This window comes from Homarus americanus, unplaced genomic scaffold (genome assembly GCF_018991925.1).
Source record: "Homarus americanus isolate GMGI-L3 unplaced genomic scaffold, GMGI_Hamer_2.0 scaffold2539, whole genome shotgun sequence".
NCBI lineage: Eukaryota > Metazoa > Arthropoda > Malacostraca > Decapoda > Nephropidae > Homarus > Homarus americanus.
The window spans coordinates 1,437,866-1,462,835 of record NW_024725489.1 but is presented as its reverse complement, the minus strand read 5'-3'; the positions used below and the strand labels follow the sequence as shown (position 1 = coordinate 1,462,835).

At 38.9% G+C, this 24,970-nt stretch overlaps 2 protein-coding genes across 3 annotated transcripts in view; both read right to left on the bottom strand.

The window, feature by feature from the left end:
- The window catches only part of LOC121864950 (activating signal cointegrator 1 complex subunit 3-like), an 88,001-nt gene extending 78,793 nt beyond the window's left edge, over positions 1-9,208 (bottom strand). The window contains exons 1-5 of one of the 2 annotated variants that reach the window (XM_042364168.1): positions 9,101-9,208; positions 7,989-8,038; positions 3,939-4,068; positions 3,557-3,668; positions 3,232-3,381 (exon numbers count right to left, since the gene is read on the bottom strand). In XM_042364168.1, coding sequence (XP_042220102.1) covers positions 3,232-3,381; positions 3,557-3,668; positions 3,939-4,068; positions 7,989-8,010 — 414 coding nt within the window. In that variant the 5' untranslated portion in view covers positions 8,011-8,038; positions 9,101-9,208. Of the gene's footprint in view, positions 1-3,231; positions 3,382-3,556; positions 3,669-3,938; positions 4,069-7,988; positions 8,039-9,094 lie in introns of both variants that reach the window. The other variant, XM_042364169.1, reaches the window with a different exon arrangement.
- A 13,175-nt stretch (positions 9,209-22,383) lies between these two features.
- LOC121864948 (probable dolichyl pyrophosphate Glc1Man9GlcNAc2 alpha-1,3-glucosyltransferase) overlaps positions 22,384-24,970 on the bottom strand; it is a 30,591-nt gene continuing 28,004 nt past the window's right edge. Inside the window, exon 12 of the mRNA XM_042364167.1 lies at positions 22,384-22,752. Within this exon, the coding sequence (XP_042220101.1) occupies positions 22,568-22,752 (185 nt within the window). The 3' untranslated portion in view covers positions 22,384-22,567. The remainder of the gene's footprint in view (positions 22,753-24,970) is intronic.

Below are 24,970 nucleotides of genomic sequence, written 5' to 3'. Positions count from 1 at the left end.
GCATCTGTGTCACCTACCATGCATCTGTGTCACCTGCCATACCTCTGTGTCACCTACCAGCATCTGTGTCACCTACCATGCCTCTGTGTCACCTACCATACCTCTGTGTCATGTGTCACCTACCATACCTCTGTGTCACCATGCATCTACCACTATACCCTCTGTGTCACCTACCATACCTCTGTGTCACCTACCATGCATCTGTGTCACCTACCATACCTGTGTCACCCACCATACCTCTGTGTGTCACCTACCATGCATCTGTGTCACCATATCACCTACCTCTGTGTCACCTACCATACCTCTGTGTCACCACCTATCTCTGTGTCACCTACCATGCTCTGTGCTACCTGTGTCACCTACCATACCTGTCACCTACCTGTGTCACCTACCATATCTCTGTCACCTACCATACCTCTGTGTCACCTACCATGCATCTGTGTCACCTACCATACCTCTGTGTCACCTACCATGCATCTGTGTCACCTGCCATACCTCTGTGTCACCAACCATACCTCTGTGTCACCTACCATGCATGTGTCACCTACCATACCTCTGTGTCACCAACCATACCTCTGTGTCACCTACCATGCATCTGTGTCACCTACCATATCTCTGTCACCTACCATACCTCTGCCACCTACCATGCATCTGTGTCACCTACCATACATGCTTCATTCTTCATTTGCAGTGCTGTTATTGTTACTTTTTTACATTTAGTAATTACAAGTATGGGTCGATAATCTTTTATTGTTGTATTTTTGTAGGAGGGGGAAAGTGCCTCAATAAGTCATAATTTGGGATAACTCAGCAAGACCAGAGCCCCATATGTGCTGAGCTATCAAGTGTTTACTGTATGAAATATCAGATTAAAAAAAAAATTTCAGACTTTGCCTAATACAAACCCAGCATTGTATATATTGCCTAGGCATTTCACACAATGCCCGATTTTCACACTTTACCGGTAACATGTAAACTATATATTCAAATACAGTAAAAGTCCAAAAATCCGGTTGCCAGAAATCCGGACCACGCGAGAATCCGGACTTTTTTTTTTTTAGCTGGCTTTTGTGTGTATGTGCGCATGCATGAGCGCCACAGCTGCACAGCAACAACAAGCGACCACGCGGTCGCCACTTTAAAATGAGTAATCAAACTGTGACAACATATGTAATTTTCAATCCTACTCTTTCCATTTACATTGTACTGTACAAACCCATAAAAATGGCTCCTAAAGTAGATAAACTTCATTGTGTGAAGAGAAAGAAGAACACGTTGAAATTGAGTGACAAACTTGAAATAATTAAGAAACTAGAACGTGGTGTGAGTAATACTTTTCTAATGGAAACATATGACATTAGAAAGTCTACAATTTATGATATAAAAAAGGCAAAGAATAAAATTCTAGAATTCACAGCTTTTTCTTTAAAACTGCTCGTTTTGATAAATGAAGCATGCTATATTTGCTAATAATAAACTATCAAAATGTACCTATTCATCTCTTCTTTATTCCTCCTTAAATTTGAATTTAAAAGTACTGCCTGAGAATCCGGAAAATCCAAAAATCCGGACCGACCCAATCCCCAAGCTGTCCGGATTTTTGGACTTCTACTGTACAAAGGTTTTTCATATCTTGTACACTGTACTCTCATTAATTCGACCAAAAAAGGGCTCTGGTTCATTCAAAATACCGAAAAATCCAAATTCACCGAGTTCAGAATATTTTGACATTATTTGACAATTTCCAAATTTCTGTTCACTTATTTGTTTGTTTGTTTTTCAGTTTTTGCACCTTGCCTTGCCTGCCACATTAAATAATCTACATACAATACAACAATAATAAAGTAAATAATAATAATAAATAAATGTAACACTGCGAGGCGAGAGGTGAGGTGACAGGGTGAGGGGTAAGGAGACGAGATGAGTGGTGAGGTGAGGTGACGAGGCACTACACACATTAACAGAACTACTAAACCATTGTCTTTTAACGTTTTAATTTATACTTTCTATTTTAAAATTAATTGATATATATGGCTCAATTTGGCTACTTTTGCACTTGGACAACTAATCAGTGAATAAAGCAAGGCATATGGAGATGTATTATACACTACAATAATGTTTATTAGGTTTTGATAAATATGGTACAAAATTATTTATTAAATGCTCAAGACAGACTCTGTGGTCAGCACCAACCCTCTTGAGCAGTGACAACAGTGCTTGAGAGATGGTGAATGCTGGCAACAATGTTAGGGAGAGCAGGAATGATTATCTGTTACCAGTGTAAAGAAGAGACTGGGAATATACTACGGCACAATAACTCATCTGGGATTGAGTGTTATTTTTGGGGAAAAATTAATAATTTGTTTTTATATTTTATTAAACCGGCACCAACTGGACCTAAAGAATATGGGAATTATGGTGAATTTGCATTCTTTTGTTATAAAGGAATCGCGGGCTGATGAGTGCGGGAGGCGAGTTATCCTCTCGCTGCTCTGTCTAACCAACACTCCCTCCCTTCTCGTCCACCACCCACACCTCCTCTTCCTGGTTATGCACCCAAACGTAGTTTTGAAAAGTTATATAATTCTAATTTTATTCTTAATATTCATTTATCTTAATCTACTTCATAATATATTCCTATAATAATCGTTCCAGCCAGATGGCAGACACCGCACAGAAAACACGATCATCCAAGTAGGATGACACCTGACCCAAGCCTGCTTAGGGAGCCACTAGAGCAGTTAAATTGACGAAACTGAAATTTCAAGCCCGTCGCTGCCCAACTTTTTGGAACCTCTTGGTTGTTTCGGATTCATTCCGAATTAAAAATGTTTAATTCATTTTTGAAAAAAACATACGAATTAAGCCGAAATCCGAATTATAACAATCCAAATTAGCGAGGGTACAGTGTATTGTGAAACCTGTGAAACGTTTCAGGTGTTTCAATTTCTAGCAACATATAAACTAACGTAAGGCATCCTATTACTCTAATATAATTCCAAAGTTCTGTAGCATTTAATTCTCTTCTTAATAAAAAAAAAAGAGGGAGGGTTTTGAAGCAGAGGGTGACACAGTCAGTTGTCTGGTGATAAACCTCAGACACACATCCTGACAGCAGGGTCTGGTTGATGAATGGATAAATGGATTGAGAAAAAAAAAACTAAACAGACAACTATATAAAAAAACTCATTCCAAATACAGTACTTAAAAAGAGTCACCTCCTGCACCGACCTTGTGAGCCCTCTCCAGCAGAAGAGGTTTGACATCGCCCAACATTTGCCGTAGCTTCAGCCTCTGCTTGACAGTGAGGACACTGCGGTCGTGAGATAGGGTGAAGAGCAGTGTGGCTGCTTCATCCCGGGTATCAAGCTCCGGAGCGACCTATTGTCGGCAACTTGTTATTCTAATGCAAAACTGGCCCACACAATACTGCACATGAAGTAAAGGATATGGTACAAGCAGCTTTTATAAATCATCAAAAAGGAAAATAATGAAACAGATCGAAAATGTAATACAAATTGAAAAAGTAATATGCTTGTGTAGTGATGAGTCTCACCTGTCGAGCCACTTCCCACACTTCCCTGAGGTAACATTCCAGATTAACATTATTATGTTTACCCAGGTGCTCCACTTGGTCCTTGATGCGAGGCCACGTTATTCCATTTTCTCTGACAAGAATCAACAGAGAGATGTTAAGTACTGTATGAAGAAGCTACGAGTTCATAATACAGTAATAAAATACCAATAAAATAAACACAAGGTCAATAAAATCAAGTGACAGGACAGAAAAACACTAACATGGCCATTTTTTTCTCAAGGTGATTTTCTATTTTTTGGGGGGGGCATGACCTTAATCAGACACATTACCCTAATTCACAACACAAGTCTGGATATACTGTACTCTAATGTTCACACTCATCTTCAGCCTCTAGACTTACTTCATACGTTTGTTTCGTTCTTCTCGCTTAATGGCCAACACCTGTGCTAGATCATACTCCTCGTCTCCACCACTTCGGCTAACATTAGCATGCGACCGCAGGAAAGATGTCAGCCGAGGCAGACCTGTTACTATACATCAGAGAACAACCTATTTTAAAACTACATCTTTATCCACTCATCATTAAACTACATAAATTAAATTTGAACAAAATATTAGCAGACCATTATGTAGTTATCAAGATTGCAACATATACACAAAAATAGTATTGTATCTACATGTTCATATACAGTACAGTCCCAGAGTTATAAAGTACTATAACTAAATAAATGTTACTTGAGTACTGTACAATATACTCAAGTAACATTTTGGGGTATTTACTTTTTAAAAAACTATTTTTTTTTTATTTTTTTTTTTTTTTTTACTCTTACTTAAGTAAGGTTTTCTAATACTCTAATACAGTACATTGAAAAAACAAAACTTGTTACTCGTTACATGCAAACTAATTCTATATTTTTTAAATAATTAATTACTAACCAGAGTAAAAAGAGTTGTGTGAGTGGAGGGCATGGTGTGTGTGAAGCCGTGAAGGGTACAGTGTGGGTGTGGGGAGACACCACGCACTCACATACCTAGAGATCTCATGAGGTGAGATGAGGTCAAATTAGGTCAGGTAGCAGTGACTATGACAGCAAACTTTCCCTTTGATCTTTTTGTGCCCATTAGTACCTTGACCATCCCCCCCTCCCCTCTCTTCTCCCCCACCTTTCCATCAGGGACTTGGTCTTACCATTAGATGTCAGTTGCTCTTTGCATATCCCTGTACCTAAGATGAATTTAAAGGAGGCTGTGATTCTAAAATGCTTTACATAATTCCGTCTTAGATGTATAGCTTCAAAACGTAAGTTGGATGGATATACGAGCGAAAGGGGTTGGGTGTAAATGGGACTGCCCAGTATGGGTCAATAGTTCCGCTGCAGTTTCCTCAATTCTTATGTTAAAGCCTGTATCTATACATATGTGTTAGACTGAGTGTATTTAAATTCTGCTTAAATAACTAAGTTCCCACCCCCCGCCAAATGTTAAGTGGTGTGAAAAATTCAGCCACCTCATCAGTTAGAATCAAAAAGTGATATCACCACAGTCACACCCCAATTAGAGGAACAGTTCATGGTGAGTTTTAGTCAGACTCGGTCACTATGGAGGCAACAATCATCCACAAACTCCTTAACTGAAGGAGCTCGATAGCTACTTGACATGCTCAGGGGATGGAATGGAGCTACTGAGGTCTTTCCCGACATTATGTGACATTGCTAAAACTTAACACCCCACTCCCTGCATCTGCTGCTTGTGAACGTCTGTTTAGTCATGTTGGGCTTATTACTTAATTTATTTATTACAGCCGAGGGGGCGATAAGCCTAGTCACAAGACCATGCAGTAAGACTAATACATTGGTATTCATATCTCGCAGGACACGCTATGACTTGTCAGACTTGTGATATAGAGACAATATTCATATGATTTTAGGACAATGGGAGTTAGCACCCACCAAAGCGTGGGTAGCGTACAAGAATTAAATTTACATTAATACAAATAAGTAGGTGCTGATATATAGTGGTTAGTGACTTGTCCTGTGGTAGGAAGTCCCTGACAGTAGGACAGTCAGGGCAATAGTGTTGAAGGGTAGGTCATATCGTGTTTCACTCCACGTTTCTAGTTTATTGTGGAGGTTTTGGGGGAGAGACGATGCACGAGGCTCCAGGTTTATTGTTGTTAATCGTAGCCTGCCCTCTAGCGGTCAGTAAACAAAACATACACTTTGGCGTAGCATCTTCCAAAAATTAACACAGTATACATCTTTCAACATTCACCTTCTAATAATGTAGCACATTACAATAGCATACTGTAACATATTGGGCTTATAATTAGGCCTAAGAGATCCTGATTGGACAGCCATAATTTTGAGAATCAGTTACCGATTAATCTAAATAGAAAGTTTTGCAAATAAACACGTGTAATGCTATGTGTCTTTTAATTTTATCTTTAGTTAACTATTTCTTTTATAATTAACTGTGGATTTATTCTAATATTTGAGAAAAAAAAATTTTTTTACTTTTTACTTTAGGTACTTGAGTACTTTATGAATGAGACTTTTTTTTTTTTTACTTATACTTGAGTACCTTGAATTTTGGATACTTTTACTTCTACTTGTGTAACATTTTGTCAATGTAACAATACTTTTACTTAAGTATCAAAGACCAGTACTTTTATAACTGTACAGTACTAATTTTAATCCATATACAATAACCAATGTACAAGAAAATATCAACACTGACATAACAGTAGAATGATTAATGTACTTGTATAGTACATACTAGCAAATGAAAAATACCATAAATAATTATGCTAACTATGCACTGACTAATACGGGTATACAGTACTACAACACCTATTTGTAATGTTTCTTGGCGAGTGAAAGGTTATGACATCACTGTGCATAGTGTTACTTCTGATAAAACTCAATCCTGTAGTAGTATACAGGTAGTCCTCGACTTAAGATCTACTCGACATACGACCATCCGGACATATGACCGCCTCGGTCGTACCCAAAAATTTTCAAACTCCGTACGTATTTTCTAGGACCGAAACGTATCGATCCCGTACGAGAGCGTCGCGTGGGCTGGGCTGCCTCGTGGTGTACAGAAAGAAAGCATGGATGACCCTAGTACAGTTTGAGGATTGGTTCTTGAGTTGTTTCATTCCACGAGCCAAGGAATATTGTCTGCAACAAGGGGTTGCGTTCAAGATTTTACTAATTTTAGATAATGCTCCTGGACACCCACCACACCTGGATGACCTGCACCCTGATGTTAAAGTAGTCTACATTCCACCTAACACTACCTCTATCATCCAACCCATGGATCAAGGTGCTATTGCTGCTTTTAAAGCGTATTATTTACGTATGACCTTCGCTCAGGCTGTTGCTGCTACTGAAGGTGAGAAAACGCTCAGAGAGTTTTGGAATGACTACAACATTTTGAAATGTATAAAGAACATAGCTGCAGCATAGGATGAGGTTACAGGTCAGTGCATGAATGGAATATGGAAGAAAGTCCTGAAAAGATATATGAACAGTTTCAAAGGATTTAATGAAGATGAAGAATTTCTGAGATAAGTAACAAGATAGTGGAGTTGTGTAAACAGCTGGAGTTAGAAATTGATATGGAAGAAGTAGAGCAGTTGGTTGAAAGTGTAGCAGAAGAGCTAAGTAACGAGGATCTTATTGAACTGGACGCACAGAAAATTGCAGAGGAAGAAGAGTCAAAATGTAGAAGAACCTGCGCCCCCAAAAAATTTTCAGTGAAACAAATCGCAGAGGCATTTGCTACTATTAAGAAGGGGATACAAATGTTTGACAGAATGGATCAAAATGTTGAACGTTTTACAAAAGTTGACAGAATGATCCAAGATGCACTTGCTTGCTACATGGATATTTACAATGAAAAGAAAAGGCAAACTGTGCAGTCTAAATTGGACATATATTTTAAGAAGTCCCCCATTGCTGTCTCCTCACGCCCCACCAATGTTGCCTCTTCACTTCCTAAAGATGATCCAATACCTTCAACAAGCAAGTATCCCCTGTATGTTAACCTGTCTGAAGAAAATTACATTGATGACCCACCCAGCCCTGTCTCTTCCTCTGCTTCATCGAATTAATGTAGTCTCCATGTTTAATTAAAAAATTATTGGGGCCCCGTGTGCATTCAACTGACTACATTAAAGGTAAGTGCAAAGTAACACTGTATTCATTCTTCATTATTGATTACTTTTACTGTATTGTATTTCATTTTAGATTTTATATGTATTATTTTTTGCATTTTTTACTTACAATCAATTCGACTTACGACCTGGATTTGGGTCCCTAACCCCGTCGTAAGTCAGGGACTGACTGTATATGAATAACCTACACTTCTTATAGTTTATAATTATGTTTTATACAAAGTGGAAGACAATGATGACAGCTGTGTGAGGCAACGGAGCTTGACTCACCTCTACCACCATGGGGTGCCATCCTGCAGTGGTGCTACAACACTTCTGCTCTGTGGAGATATTATAGTAAATATTAACAATTCACTACAGGGACGTTACTTTTTATAATTTATTTGGTTAACGTCAGACGATTTTATTCAACTCAGAGAGGAACCCATACACAAGGGGTTAAATTATTAGGATTCAGTGAATTCTAAAGATTAAATATCCATTTCTCAACAACAATAAGTTATTAGTGTATAATTTATTTCTCACATGAATAATAACCTAAATCAGGCAGAGGAATTGCACTTTTCATATTTTTTCTCCCCAGTTTTCGTCATAAAGACACACTATCCCATTCACCCTACAACAACATGTTTGTCCACCATCTAATTTTATGAAAGCAGGAACGTTTCCTAGTCAGTGACGTTTTCATTTCATGCTCAGTTAGAAAGAGCAACTCAAGATTAGTTGTCTATAAACAATAATAAATTCTTTTTTACATTAAGAAAATCCCCCAAACGGGATAATGATTAGCAATTTTTTTAACATTTCCTTGGCAATATAGTACAGTCCACACAAACACTTGCCAATATCATTTCCATACATATTAATAGCTACTTCCACGTTACATCAAGTTTGGTTAGGTAGGTTAGTTAGTGTTGTTTAGGTTAGGGTGCTAAGATTTTAATTCATATTGAAAGGTCACTGGAAAACATTTGTCAACAGTTCAAAGACACACATGGTATCGTCAGGTGAATGGGCACGGAGTGTCATTATTTATGGAAAAGATCGACAAAAACCTGAATAGGAAAAGTACAGCACTATTCCTCCACCCAATTTGCTTAGTCTTGAGGTAAAAAAGGTCAAGTTATATGTAGTAGTGCACAGTTCTTTCGGTCTTTTAATATTAGTGCACCGTTCTATCTCCCGGTGTCAGAAGTGGACAGCCAATAAAAACACTTTTTAACACACTTGCCATAACTACGACAATGTCCAATATAAAATACACAGTGAAATTGCAGTTCTTAAATTCGTTTTCTATGAAAAATCAGCGGTTATGAAGTCGTACATGATTACCGAATATTTACAATTATCACACAAATACTTGAATCATTCATTACTCAAACCTGGCGTAGGATAACTGCTGAACTGTGACACCTGGTCTCGCTGCCTGGCTCGATAGTGTCCTCCTCTGTTCTCGTGCACCTAAAGTCTCTTTAAGATTTACTGCTTTCTCAATATTCTTATTACATTACTGTACGTATAATTAAATTAAAATTGAAGTATAGTGAGAATATTATTATATTTCATTTATATTGTGTTATCTTAATGCGAATGTGACAATAAATAAGTCATAAAAGATAATAAGAATTTTGAATTTAACTCAATACAAGGAAGATATTGGTAAGAGAACGTGACGTATTACATCACCTTGTGTAAAGAATATTTGGTTGTTTCTGCTTCATTGGGTGATGTGTGACAACAGCACTACCACTAGAAGGAGTAAATGTTGATGTATTGTCAACTTGTAGTTTCTCCAAGCAGTGGGTTTGCTACTTTACTTTAGGCAGTGGATATTTTGCCGTGACCGGGGGTCCGACTAATTACCCAATGTAGCCGCAATGAAGTCAAATGATGGTCGTACAAGCGTAAATCGGGCTGTGAATCACTTCTCGACTGGTATTTGGTGTCACGAAGTCACAAAAAATTGGTAAACTTAATTTCATCTGAGTTAATAGATCAAGTGCATGTACCTAACCTAACCTAACCTAACCTAACCTAACCTAACCTAATCTAATCTAATCTAATCTAATCTAACCTAACACAACTCAGATTAAATTAAGTTTACCAATTTTTTTGTGACTTTATGACACCAAATAATAATCGAGAAGTGATTAACAACCCGATTTACGCTTGTACGACCATCATTTGACTTCATTGCGGCTACATTTGGGTAATTAGTCGGACTCCCTGTCGAGAGTTACTACCACTCTCTATCATCCATGAATCTATCCAGTCTCATTTTGAAACTTTCCAGAGTTCCCGCACTTACTACATAGTTTTTAAGCTTGTTCCACTCGTCCACCACCCTATTTGTGAACCAGTTCCTTCCTATCTCCCTCCTAAACCTAAACTTATCCAACTTAAATCCGTTGCTTCGAGTCCTATCCTGCTCGGATATTATAAGAACTTTATCTATATCCCCTTTATTCATTCCTTTCACCCACTTAAATACTTCTATCATATCTCCCCGCACTCTTCGTCTTTCTAGGGAATGCAAGTTTAGTTTCTTTAACCTATCCTGATATGGAAGGTTTCTAAGTCCCGGAATCATTTTCGTCATTCTTCGCTGCACCGACTCTAGTGAATTGATATCCATTCTATAATAAGGGCACCAGAACTGAACCGCATAATCGAGGTGCTGCCTGACTAGCGCAAGATATAGTTGCAATAAGACCTCTGCACTCTTATTACTTACACTTCTAGATATAAAACCCAATATACTCTGTTTGCTTTATTTCAAACATTAACGCACTGTTTTCTAGGCCGTAGGTCCGGGCTTACAAGTACCCTTAGGTCTCTTTCACAAGTCGACCTCTCTAGGTTGATGTTGTTAAGGCTGTATACATTGACAGTATTTGTTCTTCCAATATTAAGTATGCTGCACTTGCTGGTGTTGAATTTCAGTTGCCATTTTTCAGACCACCCCTGCAGTTTATTTAGATCCTCCTGTAATGCATTTGCATCCTGCCCTGAATTAATTTGCCGCCCTATTTTGGTGTCATCCGCAAACTTGCTTATGTCACTGCTGATCCCAGTATCTAGATCGTTTATGTAGATTATGAACAAGAGTGGGCCTTGTACTGACCCCTGGGGAACCCCACTGGTTACACGTCCCCACTCAGATTTAACACCATCTATGCTGACCCTCTGCGTTCTATCGGTGAGCCATGATTTTATCCAATTTAAAACTTTCCCCTCTATACCATGAGCCTTAATTTTTCTCAGAAGCCTCTGAAGCGGTACTCTGTCAAATGTTTTGCTAAAGTCTAAGTAAATAACCGTAATTTTCGTCATTATCTACTACCTCAAAGACTTTCCTAAAAAACGTCAGCAGATTTGTTAGACAAGATTTTCCCTTTGTACACCCATGTTGAGAGTCGTAGATTAATTTGCTTTTCTCTAGATGCGATCGGATGCTATCTGCTATAATTGATTCAAGAAATTTCCCCACTACTGACGTCAAACTGATCGGCCGGTAATTTGACGCTAATGCTCTGTCTCCCTTTTTGAATATGGGTACCGGTACTACATTTGCCTGTTTCCACAAGTCTGGCACAACTCCCGTGTCTAATGATTTTGTAAATAAATTTACGAGGGGTCCGCTAATCTGTTCCCTGCACTCTTTCAAGACTCGAGGGAAAATTTCATCCGGCCCTGGGGATTTTGTCTTCTTTAGTTTATTTATCCTCTTAAGAACATCCGCTTTTCTGATAGTGATATTCTTTAATTTCTCTTCTTCCTTCCCCTTAAATATCAGTTCCACCTCTGGAATTTCCTCGTGAATTTCTTCTGTGAAAACTGATAAGTAGTTGTTCAATGCCATTTACCACTTCTCCCCTCCCTGACTTTAAAGGCCCAACTTTGTCCTTGACTGTTGTTTCTATACCTGGAAAAATCCCTTGGGATTCGCCTTGGATTCTCTTGCTATTTTGACTTCATAGTCTCTCTTTGCTTTCCTTACATTTTTCTTAACATTCCTAGATAGTTCATTATACCTATTTCTGAGCTGCTCCTCCCGTCCCTTTAATTTCTTATAAATTCCTTTCTTTATTCCTATGTCATGTTTAAGTTTTCTGGTCATCCACCTTGGCTCATTCTTATTTGACCTAATTTTTCTGTATGGTATATTTTGTTCTTGTGCTTTATGTAGTATACTAGTGAATATATTATAGTCATGATCAGTTGTTGTGTCATCTATGACCTCACCCCTTCCTACTGGGGACTGACGTGACTGTTCCCAGGTGACCTCACCTAGGTACCTTCTTAATCCCTGATAATCCGCCAACCGAAAGTTTGGGACTCTGACCATATTGTCATTGTTTTCTGTTTCCCAATTTAGGGTGAACCTGATTTCTCTGTGATCCCTGTTACCTAGTTCTTCCCCTACTGTGATATCTCTGATAATATTTTCTTTATTTGTTAATACTAGGTCTAATATATTGTCACCTCTAGTAGGTTCTGTATTTAGTCGTTTCAAAAAATTGTCCTGTACTGCGTCTAGGAAATCTTCAGAATCATAGTCACCTACAATGTTGTCCCAGTCAATATTTCTGAAGTTGAAATCCCCCATAATGCACAGGTTGTTATATTTTGCTGCCCTACTCATTTCCTGCCATATGGGCTGAGCTGCTTCTTTGCCCAGACTTGGGGTCTGTAAATCACTCCCATAATTAGTTTTTCCCTTCCTTCTGTGATTTCTACCCATACAGACTCGGTTCCCATTTCACCCTTTATTGAATTATTAATACAACATTTTAATGTATCCTTGACGAAGAGTGCAACCCCTCCCTCCTTCCTACCTTCCCTGTCCTTGTGAAAAAGGTTGTACCTTTCTATGTGTTACTCTGATAAAAAAATTTTGCTCGCCAGATTCATCCAAGTTTCGGTGATTGCTATGACGTCTACATTCTCGGTACATATAACCGCTCTCAGCAAGTCTATTTTATTTCTAACGCTCCTACTGTTTGTATAGTATACATTTAAGCCTACCCTTCCCTGGTCCTGTTTTACCCCTTGTCCTGAGTAACTAATTTTACTTCCCAGGACCTGCTTGTTTTTTGACTCCCACTTTCCCCGACCTCTCTCTACTGGCGAAACCCCCCCTTTGGAGTGACAATTTCACGCTCCAGGGATGCAGACAACGTCTTTACCCCCGCACGAGACAAGTGTACTCCGTCACGACTGTACAGGTAGTCGTTGCCATAGAATCGTTGCCAGCTATCAATGAATGCCCAACCATTGTTTGCACAATGTTTTTCCAGTCGGCAATTTATAGCAATTGCCCTGGACAGCCATTCACGACCAACCCCTCTTCTAGGCAAGACACCACATACTATCGGGATCCCTCCCCTATCTCTAATCTTCCCCAGCGCCTCCCTATACCTCTTGAAAAGTTCCTCACTCCTAACCTTTCCTATGTCGTTTCCTCCCACACTAAGACACACTACTGGATTGGTACCCTCCCCTGACAAAACCCTGTCTAACCTCTCAGCTACATGCCCTATCCCAGCCCCAGGAAAACACACCCTAGTCCTACGTTTCCTATCTCTTGTACAAAAAGTCCTTTCTAAAAACCTCACCTGGCTGTCCCCAACTACCACGACCTTACCTCTGGGCAGGGTTTGTACAACTGCCCTTTCCTCTACCTGCACCACACTTTCCTGCCTCTTCTCTTCCTCGCCAGCTTCCTCCAGCACCTGGGAGGGGTTCCTACATGCCACACCCTGGTCAGCTTTCCTGAGCCGGACCCTAGTCCCCTTGGAGACAACCACTCTCCACGCCTGCTCCTCCTTCGCAGGTGTCCTGCTAGACAGGACACCTACCTGAAGGAGTTCAGTCTTGAGGGCTTCATTTTCCCCCTTTAGAGTGTCAACCTCACTCCTCAACTGCCCCAGCTGCCTTAGCAGAGTGGCCAAGAGGTCGTCTTTCCCCACACTACTCTCCTCTTCGCCCAAGACACAACGATCCAAGGCGGCCATTTTCCTTGGTCACTACGGGAGAACTTGGGGGCACGTCCTTCTCCAAGCTGGGTCAGGTAGCAACTCAAGCTGGGTCAGGTAGCAACTCAAGCTGGGTCAGGTAGCAACTGAACTGGGTCAGGAAGCAACTGAACTGGGTCAGGTAGCTTGTTATTGCTTATGCCGTCGGTTGTCTCCTTAACGCACTGTTGGCAACTTGGCAAGTGCTGGGCATGCACTGGCTCCTGAATATATTGGATTAGGTTAAGTTTAGGTATTGTTGGTTAGGTTAGATCAGTGGTTCTTAACGGGGGGTTCCTCCCTAATGGGGGCCTGAGTAATTTCCAGGAGGGGCGCAAACTTTTATTTTACTTTTATCCTCTTTACTGATCAGCTCGTTAGTCACTTGGGCGATCGGTCACGTCTCTGCTACGCACTGTTGGAGCATGCACCGGCTCCTGAATGTACCTGAACCTGCTCCAGCGTTGGTCAAGTCTGGTCTTAAAAGAGCTCACACTCGGTGCCGTCACAACACTTTCTGGTAGATTGTTCCAACAGTTCACAACTCTCACTCTTAAAATGTTTGCCCTCACAATTTTCTGGACTTGCGGCTTCTTCAATCTTGAGCTGTGATTATTAGATCTCCCCTTGCCCGTCTGTAGTATAAGCTAGGCAAGTTCAGGCGCTCCAATCTCTCAGGGTACCTGAGGTGCCGAAGGGCAGGCATGAGAGTTGCGTTCCTGAGCCTCCCTTTGCCCCATGAAAAACATAACTTATACAGAAAATCATTACCATTTCTATAGAAAATATTATACAGTACAATATATATAAAGAACTATGTCGGTGTATAAGACGGAATTTGAACCTTAAAAATCAGCCCAAAATTAGGGGTCGTATTAAACGCCGGGTATAAAATCTGAACCTCTATATCTTGTGGTTTAGTGTGTCACCAGCGGTGATGGAGAACATCTTAAAACACTCGACTTAATCCCACGGTCCTACCACTAATTATTTTCTACTAAAACTTAAGTTTGGGAAGCTGAATTAAAAATAAGATTACCGGTACAGTATATTAAAATAATAAAAATTTATTATAAACCTGTCTAACGTACCGTAAATACCGTAAAATAACAACATAATAAACGCAGGTATCATCACGCAGTACCCGCCATTTGCAACTACCGCCGAAGTAAACAAACAGCCAGTCCTAACGATTGTCTTGCGAAGCAAGTTTATAAATTAAAGAAAATACCTGCAGTGTATTTTATGCCTACATTTCTAATATATTACAGTATACAGGTATTATAAATAAATAAATAAACAAATAAATCAGTAAATCCATTTCAAGTAAATGGTAAAATTTTACTTGACACCGACATTAGTTCCAGTAAAATAACCAACACTTAAGTGACGTCACTAGTGTTTACACTACACCAGCTGGTAACGTTAGATGCCATTACTTTAAGTTAATTGGCCTTATATTAAATAACCAAGGATGTGTTGCTTAGCAGTGTGTTTAACAGCATCACTCCACTGGTCAATGGGATGATTGGTAAAAGACTAATGGGGCAGTAAGCTCCCAGTGGTAAGTGTCAGATTTGCTGTAGTCTTATACAGCGAGTATAGCTCAAAACCCACGTTTTAAATGGAAATTTGGGGGGGGGGGGTCATCTTATACACCCCATGGCCTTGTATGCTGATATATACTGTATGTACTGTACTAAGTTTGAATTGGTACTCACCGATGGGCGGAGGTGGTAGAGTGAGCGTGTGGTGGGTAGTGAACTGAAGGAAGAAGATGGCAGGAGCGTAGGAGGAGGGTGGCGAGTCACTGGATTCTGCGGCTGCCTCCTGTTCTGACTGGGGTTCCTCTGCCGCTGTTTGCTCCTCCTCCGTTGAAGTTTGCTCCTCCTCGGTTGTTGTTTGCTCCTCCTCGGCTGCTTTGTGCTCCTCCTCGGCTGCCGGCTGTTGTGAAGAAGCTGCTTCTGCCGTTCCACGACAACAAATGAATCCAGTGTTAACTGTTTGGTGATACTTTTCTTCTTCTCCTTATAGATCTCAGTATAACAACCATGACTGTCATCAATGCTGCGTTGAACCTTTGAGTTACGTTCTCTGTTTGGGTCGTCATCTATAAGGACTGTGTTCTGTTAGTTGTTGCAGATCTTCGTTGGTGAGCTCTTCTGTATGGAATCCCAGGATGTCCACAATATCCTCTGATTCCAGCTCTTCAAAGCCTGCCTGTCTAGCCAAGCTGAGGATATCCCTATTCACAGCTGGGACTAAATCCGTGAATCCCGTAAAACTGTTGACGCACTTGGACCAACTTTCTGAAACCTCTTCCCATGCCTTGCCAATGTTGTCAATTGCATGAAGAATGTTGAAGCCCTGCCAATATTCTCTGATTGTAGGTTTATTTTCTCCGTCTGTAGCCTTGAGCAGCTGGTCCATGGTACGACGTAAATAATACACCTTGAATGCTGCAATGACGCCTTGGTCCATAGGCTGCATCAGTGCTGTCATGTTGGGAGGCAGGAATACAACTTATACACTGTCATGCAAGTCGTTGAGATTGGGAGGATGAGCTGGAGCATTGTCAACGATCGGAAGAATTTTGAAGTCAAGGTTCTCCTTGGCACAGCATTCCTTCATTGCAGGGACGCCGTACATGTTTAACCACTGGCTAAATATGGTGCCGGTTATCCATGCCTTCTTGTTTGCCTTGTAAATGACAGGAAGGTGATCCTTAGAGTAACCTTTCAGTGCCCGTGGGTTAGCAGTGCGAGAAATCAGCATAGTCGCCAGCAGCGTTCGCACCAAGCAGAAGGTCAAGCGGTCTTTTGTCGCTTTAAAACCCGGCGCTCTTTTCTCCTCCTTGGAGATATAGGTCCTCTCAGGCATCCTCTTCCAAAAGAGACCAGTCTCACCCACATTGAAGACTTGCTTCGATGAGTAGCTTCCTTCCTGGATAATCCCCAATGTGCTGTACAAAGTCTTGCCAATATTTCTCCCTTGCCTGGCCACATATTTTGGCTATATCCATGACGATTTCCCTATCTTCTTTTCTTTTACCATTCTTTGTCCACTCTTTATGTGCATCCCTTCAACATTTTGTCATTAGCGTAGCAGTGTTTCCTAGCCCCATGTCTCTTATCATTTATCTCTGTTGACTTAGTTAAATATCTTTCAATTTCCCCAACTAAATCACTATAAAAGCTATCCATACAGACTGGTGTATAATTTCTGTACCATTTCTCTATATTTTCCTATATTTTGGGTAAACACTTCTGTGTCATCCTTGTTTAGTTTGAACCTCTTCCTCCTATATCTCACCTGTCTCTTCCCTAATGGTAACTGAACATACACAACAAAATGATCACTGATTAGCTCCCTTATTATATCACATGCTCCCTGAACTTCCTGACTGCTTATCATGCAAACATAATCTAACTTCCCTTAATATGAGTCACTTCCTTATTTCCTAACAAATATGCATCTGAGTGATATTGCAAAAGTTTATACTGTTACTATTAACTCTCCCCATTGTTCCCAGTCTTGTATGTCGAGCGTTAAAATCTCCTACAGCTAAAGTTGAGTCCAAAAACATGCAATCTGGTAAGTTGAGGTCGAAACAGCCTCCAGAAATACATAAATTTGCTAAGTACAATTCTTCTTCCTTCAAATATATCTTTATAGACACTTTCTATTCCTTGTACTCTACTTAGGTTTCCAACTAGTTCTGCTGGTATGGAATTTTTACTGTATGATGAAACCTCTCTTATACCTTCATCTGAATAGAGATGAAATCCCTTATATCCAGACAGTTTAAGCAGGTCGCCTTTCCTTTTCCCTGTCTCCTGAAAGGTAATTACAGTATGTCAATTTTATTTTTAAGGGCAAAGTAATGTACAGTCGCTAAAACAACTATGTGTGCATACTTTGTGGGAAACAATATCAGACCATGGATGCTAAATTTTGGTATATGGGGGCTGTCACTGGTCACACATAAAATTTTGGAGCATATCGACCCCCACCTGCACAGATAGTTGTTTTAGCTACTGTACATCTGTAACTCTATTTTGTAGACCATTAACATTTCAGGACATTATCTTAAGCCTAGCTAGACCCATTATTGTTTACACACTTTACATCCTTTCCAATCAAACTCAGTTTTTGAAGTGCATGCATTTGTACCCATTACTACAGAAACCTTATTAAATCGCCACTCTTATGAAACAACAACTCTTAGGTAATATAATATCACCGTATAACATAAGACTTAATGCTTATTAAGGGAAAAATGTATTAAATTTGACTAAAATAGCTAAAATTCCTTATGCTCCAACACAATAAAGTTCATTTTAGCATGTTATTGATAGGATGGTTACGACAATGCAGTATGTCCATTGAGGGCATGCGCCTTATCCTTCTGCATGCATTGAGGGATGCTGAGTCTCCTCGACCTTCCAGAATGAAAACTGTGAAGACTCTAAAATTAAATCTGCATTATTGAAGATCCTATTTAAAAATATATTTGGCTTTCCACTAGGCATGCCTTACATTCATTAAGAATACGCCACTGACACATACCAAATTAGGAGCTTTACCACCTCATGCAATGAAAACAACAGATTTGGAAAATAAAATGGATATGCCATTTGATGCATTTAACTCCTCTCCAATAAATTACTTAAAAAAGAACAGGTGTGCAATTAGTGTAAATAACAACCATACAGATGATTTAAATGCTTTTCAGTCTTGGATAAGTTTATGGAGGGTAGTTGGATCTAAATGTTCAATTCCTTGTGTTGCTGGATGGCTAGTAAATATTAATACCTTCTGTAGTTTAAAATTGCTTTGGCAAGATGTTCACATTGATTATGAATTTAAATAATTACTTACAAATAGACTGAACCAAGATTGTCTTGAAAACTTATTTAGTGTAATCAGAAATTCTGGTGGAAACAATGATACCCCAACAATACCAAAGTTTTCTAATCTGATAAAATCTGCCATCAGTAACCAATTGATGAAAAAGTAAATCAACAGTAATTGTATTGATGATGCCACACCAATTCTAGAATTATTAAAAAGTAGTGAAGCTGAGGAATTGGATATTGAAACCAATGCAAATATTCAGATGACCAAGGAAAAAGAAAATAGAACATAATTTTTTTAGATACCAGTTTAATGTCAGCAGAAGAAAATAATGATGCATTAAGTGATTTCTTTGCTTCATATAATCCTTATGAGTATGATAATCTTAGAAACCCTCTTCCAGATGTGAAAGCCCTCGGTAATTTTTTCTTCTTATAATCCCTTTGAAAATTAAGATTGTAATAATGATTTTAATGACAGTAACTGTAATACTATAACACTAATACAGTAATGTTAATCAAACTGAAAACAGCATTTCATAAAAAAATAGAAGAAAATGCTATAACATATATTGTTGGATATGTTTCTCACAAGATATTAAAGAATCGTGATTGTGAGAACTGCAGATCACGAATCCTTGATGACCATGCTCAAGACACAACATATAGTAATTACTACCTGCACAAAAAAGATGGAGAAAATGTGTCTTACAGTGATCCCTCGGTTAACGAACTAAACAGCTAGCGAATTACCTTGCATAAGATTCTTCACTTCGGTTAACGAAAAAATTCGGTTAACGAATTCTTTACAAATTTTTCCCAACATGTTTTCGCCTGCTCACCAGCTGTAGTATAAGTCCGCCAATACAGTAATCAGTTTTAGGGCTTAAATTCGTTACCATTTGAGTAAACATCAAGAAGGTTGTACTATTCAATAATTTTCAAGTCTTATATTAAAGTTTTTAGTCATTTTAACAATTATTTAACATAATTGAAGTACAGGGAACTAGTTTTTAGCGCACCAAACAGCCACTCAACACACCCAAAATGGCATCAGTGCGTGTCCCTGCTCAGTGGAGGAAGCTTCTTGCTGGAGACTCTCTTGAACATAAACTATTTTTACGTTTTTACAGAACAATTTTTGGTCATTCTGAAGTTTAATTTACATATTGACAATATATAATGCAGTGCAGTGTTGATTTAAAGAAAATAATCTTGAATTACACCAAAAGAACTCAAATTTTATGGGTGAAATGACAGCATGGGGTGCCTTCTCTTCCACTCCAATGCCTTCTCTTCTCCCTTCTCCTCCACTCCCACTTCTAATTCCCATCATCATCATCAACCAGGAGCCTTCTACATGCACACCTCAAAGTAAGTGTACTTTACTGCATTTATTTTTAGTTCGTATGTAATTTTTGGTGAGCTGGAACCAATTACCCAAAATCCCATTGAAACAATGGTTTTGGTTAACGAACGACCTTCTGGAATGAATTGTGTTTGTTAACCGAGGGACCACTGTATTTACATTATGTAAGCCAACCTGTCATTGACATATTTAAACAATATGAAAACATCTTTCAAATGTATGTAAATTACCGTATTGTATTTTTCAAGATAAGATTCAAGAGAAAGTGAAAAGAAACTGAAGGATATTGAAATATTATATATAGATATATGTAAGGAAGTGAAAGAAAAGCTTATGAAGTTATATACAAATTATCTTATGGTGATTTTATAAGCATGTTTCACTACTGTATCACCAGTAGAACCATGTTGGAAACACCGCTTCTTTTACGATCAGCAAAGTTAAGCAATGTTGGGTCTGGTTAGGACTTGGATGGGTTACCACCTGGCCCTAAGAATGCCAGATGCTGCTGGCATAAGGACTACTTGAAACAAGCATGTCATGACTTTGTCAGCTGTAAATAGTCAAATTGACTGAACATCAGTTATTAATATTGTATCACTAGTAATAGCGAGTTAGTTTATCGACACAAAAATTACAGTAGTTGTGTACTATTTATCTTTTGTAAAATACCTGTAGGTTTTTCTTGTTTGTGAACTGATTTTGTTTTGGGGTTATTTTTGTCATTGGGGAACCAGACCCTATTTTTCCCATTTGTTCTGTTATCCGAGATACAAAAATTCACTTAACAAATAATTTTAACCTAACCCATTCATATATCAAGGGAGACCTGTATACAGTAAACCCTTGCTATTCACGAGTTTGCGATTCGAGATTTCAACTATTCGCGGTAAGCAAAAGGTGGCTAGCTTACGAGCCTCTCCCACATTGCAACGAGCCCGCAGTCTCTCCCTTTGTTTGTGCTCAACCATTGCCTGTGACGCAGCATCTCTTGTGTTGTACTCAAAACTTTAGTGTTTCTGTGTGAAATGGCCCCTAAAAGACTGCCTAGTGTCAGTGCTAGTGATGCTAGTGGAGTGAAATGTTTAGAGACCTCAAAGCCAAGAGGAAACAACTACCAATCACAATGTTTTTCAAGAAAGAACCAACCGCTTGCCCAGCTAATTCGTCTCCCTCACCTACTCGGTCAGCTGCTGCCACCCCTCCACCATGTGCCACCCGCCTCTCCACCAATCACCACTGCATTACCCTCTTCCAACAGTTATCCTGATGATCTCCTGTAACCAGATTTCATCCTACTGTACAGTACACTTCATCAAGCTCCAAACTTCCACATATGAAGGAGAGTTGTATTGGTGACTTAAGTTTCCCATACACAGTATATGTATATGCTGTAGTGCACTAAGGTAGCATAAGTTGCTATTCTCAGTTATGCCAATTCGCACCATTCCTTGGAATCTAACCCCTGTGAATAGCAAGGGTTTACTGCTCGAGCTTGGCAGTACAGTTCTTGGTGGAATATTCTTGTTAAAATTATTCAGTTTTCATTGAATTGTTCTTGTCATTTTATGAAATTGCTGAATGTTATGATTTTGCATTAGATATATATTTTATGTGTTGGAACAAATGTCTTAATGAGAAACACTAAAGAGTTCAAACCACTGTTACGTCTGCAGTCATTCTAGACATGCACCCAAATGTTTACAGTTATTACTTGGCTTGGTGTGGAAGACACGGACATGTCTCATAAAACCATTGCAAAAGTACAGCACCAAAACCTTATTTAATATCTTGTTCACTGGTGAGAAATAGTACTTATTAAAGTCAGAACTGTACAAGACTGCACAGAAAGAAGTTATGTCTTTATCGAGCTGTAAAATATACAAGATCAACATTGAGCTGAATTGTTTGTTTGTGTGGAATTAAAAAAATATGGATATCAGTTACATGGTCTGTATTTATTTCCAAATTAATTCATCCAAGGTTTAACAAAAAAATGTCTAATGTAAGATTAGCCTCATTACTGGTGGTTTTATAAGTAATACTTAAATAAAAACACTTCCTGTCAGAAGTCAATACTGTACCAGTATTATGCTTTAAATGATAATCTTTTAAATATTAAAATTGATTTTTAATTTCAACATAACACTTAAAACAGTATACAATACAATACAGTACTGTACTATATATCGTAGTGGAGGAAACATGACTCATAACTAAGAGATGGAGCTTTATTCCTGACATTTCATCACAAGACTTTTAGAAGGAATGATTACACAATACGGATTACTGCTATTTATACAAAGAATTAGGATTGCCATGGTGGGCGGAGCTATGGTACGTCATTTGGCGTCATTGTCTCTTCTCCATCAATCACGTGCCGCCATCTGAGCCACGGTGTGCGACCAAGGTCACCCAACCTGTTTTGGCATTGATGCTAGGAGGTGGCATGTGTAATATGCTTCAAAGGCTTTCCTGGTTTTTTTTTTTTTTTGTGCCCTTGTGTAAGACATGGGTGCCTTCCCATCTAGACAAATATCCAGCGGCATCTATTTGACTGACAAAGGCACTGGTTGTCCTGTGGTGTCTGACGTCCACTCGGTGTTCTCATACTCTCGTCTGTAGATCTCTGTTTGTCTTTCGGTTGTTTGAATTATCGCAGAAGCCGCAGGGTTTACGGTACAAAACGCTGTCGATGTTTGTCTGGTCTTTCTGTCTATTTCCGACTGTCTCAAATTTTGGTTCCCGATGTACTGTAATTGTTATCTTGAAAGTGGAATGCTGTAGGTAGTCTGTAATGAGTAGCAAAGGAAGAGTTTGGTATTATGCAACACAAAGTAGATACATGGTACAGGTTGTACCTCTCTAGTCCGGCAACCTCGGGACCTGACCGGTGCCGGACCATGGAAATTCACCCTTTTCCTGGATAAATAGTGACTTGTGCTTATGCCTGGAAGCACTAGCACCACTTTCTCTGCGTCATGGTCTCTTTGAAGACATATTGAAGGGTTAAATGTCGTATAGTAGCTTCTCAAATTTCGCGAGTTTTTAATTCTTAACGTATTTTATTGGAACACACATAAAATAAATAAATAAAATTTTGACGGCGGAAACTTGAATTTCGACGGGTTTGAACGGCCCGCCAACGTGCAGACGATGTGCATAATCGTGTAAACAGCGTCATTTCTCTTATGTACAAAAGATTCATTATTGTTTATTACTGAATGTCTTTTTTATTGAATTAATGTTTATATGTGCAAAATGAGCAATACAATTCATTAATAATACGTAGAAAATTAAAACACATGAGGAAATGACACAGCATTGTTTTCGTTGATTACAAAACCAGTGACTGACTGGTTCTACATATAAAACTGAAGAAAATAAGACCTTGGTTGTAGCTGTAGTAAAATTAATATGGTTGTTTTAAGTAATGTTATTTAATGTTAATAAATGGAACAATAGAAGTAGCTAACGATAATGGTAAAGAAAAAGAGAGATCGCATATGTGCGCATGCGCATGTGAAAACATATCGTCATTACTTTACATAAGAATATGAAAGCAACACTTATTTACTGTTCATATATATTTTAATTAATGTTTCTGAATTTGTTTTTATTGAATTAATGTACGTGTGTGCAAAATTAACAATACAATTTATTAATAATACGTGGAATATTAGAGGAGACGAGACCGCTGCCGGCATTGTTTATGTTAAAGCTTACGAAACCAGTGACTGATTGGTTCTACATATAAAACTGAAGAAAATAAGACCCTGAGTTTAGCTGTAGTAAAATTAATGTAAAAAATGAATATGGTTGCTTGAAGTACCTGTAATGTTATTTAATGTTAATAAATGGAACAATATAAGTAGCTAACCATTAATGGTAAAAAAAAAAGTGAGACTGCTCGTATGTAAGTGCGCACATGTGAAAACATATCTTCATTACTCTACATAAGAATATGAAAGCAACACTTATTTACTGCTCATATATATTGAAGGGTTAAATGTTGTACTCTGTATAGACAAGCAGAGAGAGAGAGAGAGCAGCCGAACTGCCGGATGTAAACAAACCTTAATTTCCCGCGGCTTTTTTTTTTTTTAAGGGGATTAGCCCACCCGGGCATAGGTCACTGACCCACATTGGGGCCTGAGGGGCAAAAATTTAATACTCCTGTAATAATAATAATAATAATTAAGATAAGTAAAAAAAAAAAAAAGCTGCCTATCTACCTATTGGACAAACTAAAATCGTTCCGGACCACGGAAGTTTCCGGACCACAGAATGCCGGACTAGAGAGGTACAACCTGTAATACCAAACTCACCCATTGCTACTCTCATTACAGACTATCTACAGCATTCTGCCCTCAAGATAGCCAAAGCCCACCAACGCAATCCTGATTCTTTGTATTAATACCGGTAACCCGTATTGTGTGTGTTCATTTCTTTGAAAATGCTCCATCTCTTTGTCATGTTTCCTTTACTACCATCTGCCCACTATGAACAATGTTCAGCACTGTATATATTAAAAAATACATCAGTTTTTGGCCTGAATTGACAGTTTTTCTGTTGTTGGTGACATATATAGGCTAATAAATGGCATTTTTCAATCTAAACTGACAGTTGTACAGCATGAACTGACAAGTATAGCAACAAATGACAGAGGAGGCATATAGTACTTTGAGTTTGAGCATTCACATGGACACTCAACACAGTGAATACTCACACTCAAGTATATGCCTCCTATGTCATTTGTTGCTATATTTGTCAGTTCATGTTGTACAACTGTCAATTCAGATTGCAAAATGCCATTTATTGGCTTTTGATTGTCACCAACAACAGAAAAACTCGATTCGGGCCGAAAAATGGTGTACAGTGACCCCTCGGTTAACGAACTCAATCCGTTCCAGAAGGTCGTTCGTTAACCGAAAAGTTCGTTAACCGAAACCATTGTTTCAATGGGTTTTTGGGTAATTGGTTCCAGCTCACCGAAAATTGCCTAAATTC